The sequence below is a fragment of the Olea europaea genome, chromosome 20, assembly GCF_002742605.1.
Source record: "Olea europaea var. sylvestris chromosome 20, O_europaea_v1, whole genome shotgun sequence".
In the NCBI taxonomy this organism is placed as follows: Eukaryota; Viridiplantae; Streptophyta; class Magnoliopsida; order Lamiales; family Oleaceae; genus Olea; species Olea europaea.
The window spans coordinates 2858151-2864289 of NC_036256.1; the positions used below are offsets into that span (position 1 = coordinate 2858151).

General features: G+C 32.7%; 1 protein-coding gene across 1 annotated transcript in view; it reads left to right on the forward strand.

Annotated features, from left to right (window-relative positions):
• Positions 1-251, forward strand: part of LOC111368960 (rust resistance kinase Lr10-like) — a gene marked incomplete at its 5' end in the record, with an annotated part of 4726 nt that extends 4475 nt beyond the window's left edge. The window contains one exon of the mRNA XM_022990452.1: positions 98-251. Within this exon, the coding sequence (XP_022846220.1) occupies positions 98-251 (154 nt within the window). The remainder of the gene's footprint in view (positions 1-97) is intronic.
• Between the last annotated feature and the right edge of the window lie 5888 nt (positions 252-6139).

Genomic DNA, 6139 nt, shown 5'->3' on the forward strand with positions numbered 1-6139 from the left:
CAAGCAGCTCTTGATCTTTGTTTCCACATAAGTTCTTCTTTATCCATCCAAGTTTGTACTTCTTCGGTGGCCTGTCGAAGATCATTTGAATTTATAGTTGTAGGATCCTAACTTTGAATCTACGCAAGCTTTGTTTTGGCGTTGCTGAGTTGCACTTGCACTTGCACTTGCACTTCAAACTTGGATACATTCCAAGACTGAAGCTGATTGCTGCAACATCTAATATTTTCCATAATGTTATCGAGACCTGAGGGCTAGAATCGGACCAATTATCAAGTTTAATATCTATGCATGCCTTTTCACCTATCCACATTGATTCGAAACGGAATGGTTTAGGTCCTTTGGGAGTTTGGTGAGTACCATAAAGCTGGATCCAAATAGTATAGTGATTTGAATATGCTGTGGAACCATGAGTGATCGTGGCTTCTGAAAATAATCAACACCAGGAAGCATTTGCAGTGAAACGGTCGAGACTTTCAAAAATTTGTGTCGAGTCGTATCTTCAATTGTTCCAAGTCTAATGGGGCCCTTTAAACCCGAGATCTCTTAGTTCACAATCAAAAAACATTTGTTGGAAGCTTTCTAGTTGGTGTCGAGGTCTGTCACGACCTCTCCATTTTTCCTCGTTAGATAAAATTTCATTGAAATCCCCAAAGACCAGCCATGGTTCTAAAGGGTCCCTCTTCATACTTCGTATTAGATTCCAGGTTTCCATACGTTTATTGGTATCGGGGTGACCATAGATACCTGTTAAAAACCAACTGTGCAGGGGTGATTCGATTTTCGCATCAATATGACTTTTTGAGTAGCTGAGAATAGTTAAATGGACATATGATTTCCAAAGGATTGCTATTCCTCCACTATGCCCCACCGCCTCCATGTTAAAACAGCCATAGAATATCATTTTTATTCGACAGAATTCCATTTTTGTTGTGTTCAGTTCTGTCTCTTGTAAGAACAAAACTTCGGGATCTTCCTTTTTGATAACGACACTTTTTTCATAAAAGTACATAAGAGAAAATATATAATACTTGCAAATCATTTTTGAACTTCAGTGTAACGACAAGGTTAGATATGAACTATTTCATTTGCTAAATAACTAACATTAAACTTAGTCCCATATGAGAGTAGAAATTAAAATTTCGGGGTGCCATATATATTAGTGGAGACCCTAATTTAATATTCATTGGAGAAGTCCATTAATTGGATACAGCCTATTAATCGATTCTTGGTCATTGGAGACAACTCATTAATTGTGTCCTAATTTTGTATTCATTTGAATTATTTTTCCTTCACTCCTTTTCAATTTACACAACTTCACAGCACGCTAGCACCGTATTTTATCACTTCAATGTATAAGACTTTTTGAAGATCAGAAAATAAAATTGTTTAGTTACTTAAAAAGCTTTTAAACTATTTTTTTTAACTTGATTGTTTGATATTATTTGTGCTCTTTACAAATAGAGGAAAATTCAATAAACATTTATGGAATATTAAGCGGTTAATGATCCTACGTAAAAGTCGACGGTAAAAATTTTGCATAATTCATCCTTTTTGGGGTTGTGCCGTCAAAACTATTGTAATAATAAATGAATCATTGTTATCACTTATTAAACAACCTTTCGCATGGGAAAGAAAACTGATTTGTAGATTCAAGTTATAACTATATTTTCTTTGTTAGTTTGAATTTTTGTGAACTTTATTATTGATAATTTAAAAGTACTGAATGATTGATGTTTATTTTTTGGTTTAGCCCCCTATTAGGTGGAGATTAAAACCAGTTTTTTAGTAGATTTTGATAAAAGTTAATGAAATTAGTGGTAAAAAAAGTTGTCGGACCCACAAAATATATTGAAAATTAATTATTGAATTTGACTTATATTAAAATTTAGTCCCCTATTTGGTGGAGATGAAAATCAATTTTTTGGTAGATTTTGATAAAAGTTAATGAAATTGGTGGTAAAAAAAGTTGTGGGACCCACAAAATATATTTAAAATTAATTATTGACTTTGACTTAGATTAAAATTTGAATTTTAATCGATACCAAATAGGGACTTAGGTATATATTACTAACTAATATAGTACAAGTTTGAAAATTTAATATAAAAATAAAACCAAATCAAACTAAACCAGAACTGAATGATTCAATTCGATTCAATTCCATATCTTAAAATAACCATTTGATTCCATAATAAAAAAAAATCATTGTTTTATGGTTCAGTTTGGTTCTCTTAGCACCTGAACCAAATGGAACCATATCCACCTCTAGTTAGGAGTTATTGTTTTCAGTGCTAAGGTCAAGGATTCTCTCGTACACTCCCACTTAGAGGTTGTCACGAGTCGAATTGGGACATAACACAACCATCAAAAAGACTTTTCAGGCTGGGTCGAATCCCAAACTGAATACCAAACCGTTTAGGGGCCTAAATTGAACCGATTCAAACCGAACATGTTTGATTTAATTCTATTTTGATACCCAACATCATCATCACCACCACCATTCTATTCACCATAAATCACCACTGTAGCTCCGTGTTTGGGGAAATAAAACTCAGAAAAAAGAGGGTAGATTAAGATCTTTGTACGCCTCCTCTTTAAGATATGTATGCCATGCTACTACCATAACACCAAGTTTCTTTTTTTTGTTGGGGGGGGGGGGACAAGAGTACATGATCATCCATGATCGAGTTTTAGACGCTTGGGTGATTTTTGCATCTACATTATGTAGATTTGGGTGATGGATGGTGTTGGTACCAGGTTTGGGTGGCGACGCTACGTTTAGAGATGGCGGAGGAGAGAAATGGGGTTTGGGACACATTTAGGATTCAATAACAACTTTAGTGTTGTGTGCCTTGTGCACCCATGAAGACAACTCGAACATGAAGAGTTTGAAGTCTATACTCGAAGTTTCTACTTAATATCTATAGTATAATATAGTACATAAAATGCTTAAGAAGAAAATGAATGCATAAAAGTTGGTATTTTGGATACCAGAAAGTGTAGAAAATGGTAGAGAAAACACTGATTCGGTCCTTCTGATGTCCACAACGTACATCATTTGAAAATCTACTCTAATATTCAAATTTTTAAAGGGCGCTATAGAAAATACGGAAGTTGGAAGTAAGAAGAATTTGAGAGAACTTTTGGAATTCAAGATCTAATGTAAGAACACATTCAAATCAGGAAAAGACATTTAAAGTTTTAAGAGTACACATTAACGGTTGTTCTTTTTGGTTAAATTGTTTAGAGAAGAGAATTAGAAAGCACAGGGGCAACAAATCTAAAACTAAATAAATATATTGAATGCTACAATTTTTACTAATGATGCCTGAAACACTGATATGAAGACAATAATCATTTTAAATTATATTTTGGCATTAAATATTGCTTTTAGATCAAAGTTGGGTAAGATGAAGGCAAACATATATTACATAAAGTTATTTCTAGTTTACACTATAAGAATGTGATGGAATCACCTATAGACCAAGAGGTTATTTAAGGTTGTTATATACGATTCACAATAATGAGTTTTACTAATTGTTTCTTCAGAATAACTCTTTCAAGCTATTGACCTAAATGTGAAGATAAATACTTCCAACACTCGTAGATTCAGTTTCCACAGAAGCCCTAATTACTCACTTTCTTTGCCTAGAATTCGGCACATTTATTTCTACCTTTCTTGGTGCTCCATCCTGAAGTCTAGTACGACTGCTTGATCCATACACCCCGTGCCCTAAGTGTGCCATCAAAGTGAACTTTCCAAAAGCCTATGATTAGTTCATTTTGAGTACAAAGAAAAAATAAACGACTTTATATGCATATTTTAAGAAAACGCCTATTTGAGAAACATAAGTAAAAAAATCCTTAAGATGTATTATAAACTATTATTTACTAATTAGATATTTTTTATATGTTTGTAGCGTCCTAAAGGATTTTAAATGAAATTTTTATTTTAGGCATTTAAAGAAGTTGTTAATTTTATAAACGACGTTCGAGTTGGGACTGAACCTTTTATTATTTAAAGGCTAATTTATCGAATATTTATTTTGAGCATCTCCAATGCATTCTACAAATTGCTATCTAAGTGACATGCAAGTTGAAAGGCTTTTGATTAACTTGTCATTAACATATAGTGACAACCCAATAATGATGTATATATGTCTTTAATTTCTTAAAATAAAAACAAAATCACATCTAAATCTGCATAGTAAAATAAATATGTATAAGAATTAAGAATAAAAATTCGTTGATTGAGCAGGTCTTATATTAAGGGATGTGTTATCCTACATCGATTTAATACCGAAATAAATACAAATTTATAAAGATCTTGGACTTTTTCACTTAATAAGGTTGACCTTATTAAGATAGACTCCAAGTCTTAACATGATGTTAGAGCCACCCCGTGGATTTCAAGATTGGTCTGTTCAAATGAGCCACCATCTCAAGGGGGCCTGTTAAGGAATGTGTTATCGCACATCGATTTAATATTGAAATAAATACGAATTTATAAAGATCTTGGACTTCTCCACTTAATAAGGTTGACCTTATTAAGATGGACCCCAAGTCTTAACATCTTACATAGTCTTTGATTATGGATCGAGATAAAAAAAAGTCAGTTTTGATAGAGTTCTTTTCAACGTACATTAAGGATAAAAATAATAATAATTAAACTTTACATTATCTATTTTGATTTTGGACAAATTCGCAATTAGATTGGAGATACATGGAAGGTTTATTGTAAATTATACATCAAAAGTGTACATCACTTTTGACATCGTTGAAGTTGGCATAATTTGATTGGTGAAAAAATTGTTTATTTTTTAAACTGTTCAAAAGCGTGTTGTCACGTGGTACAACGCAAAAAATGATGTACATATAACATGATTGTTATTGTAAAGTGAATTCTACTTAATGCAACAATCACTCAGTCCATTAATTTGATGTGCTGGGTTCTTACATAGTCTTCTTAATATCACTTTTGACATCGTAAAAGTTGGCATCATTTGATTGGAATTATTTTTTATTTTTTATTTTTTTTAAACTGTTCAATAACGTGTTGTCGCGTGGTACAATGTAAAAAATGATGTACATATAACATGATTGTTATTGTAAAGTGAATTATACTTAATGCAACAATCACGCAGTCCATTCATTTGATGCGCTGGATTCTTACATAGTCTTCTTAATATTCTTTTATTTGGCCGACACACCAATAGACACACGACAGATTATTGACCCCATTGTCACGTCACAGTAGAAAAATTGGGGGACCCAACCTTCTATTTTCGGTCCTATTGAAAGGTTGATTCCTTGTATCAATTTTCCCATGAGTTATTCTATGAGTTATTCCTTGTATCAATTTTCCTATTGGAGGGGCGGTGTGCATTTTGAACACTCTTATGTGCCCCCCTTACGTACTAATAAAATATTTTTTTCCCATTGTATCCCATGTTTTTCAACTACCTAACCGGTCCACCCGTAAATAGTGGTTGAGGGGTAAAATTTGGTGGCTCCTTCCATGGAAGAAAACAAATCAAGACGTCAAGCTTTATGATTTTTAAATTAACAATAAATCTATAGGCAGTATTAAAGTTAATTGTTTTGGTAATTTAATATGAGAAGAATGTAGAGAAATTCCCAAGTCGGAAAGAAGCCATGATGATGAGCAAGTCGAAATTTAATTTTATATATTTATCTGGACTTGACTCACCACAAAGCATTCGAGAAAAAAATTACGACTAGTTCATTTCATACTTATCGATTATCGCACCTAAAGCAATCTTTTGCGATAACACAAACCAACATAACTTGTGAGTGTGGTTATCAATTAATTTTACAAAAATAGTGGTTAAAACGTCCATTTGACTTAATTTGATATTAACAATCATGTAGAAGTCAAGCTCAAACTCAAAGTTAGTGACGAAAAACTTGATCATTACTGTAGTACTTCATCTTGAGCTCACAAGTGGGAACATATGACACTGTCAACAAGCAATTTTAGTATGAAACCATAATTTTGATCTTGATAATGAATGACGAACGCCACTACTAAAAAATAGCTTTTCACCTACAGAAAATTACAAGCAATTTTAGTATGAAACCATAATTTTGATCTTGATAATGAATGACGACGCACAA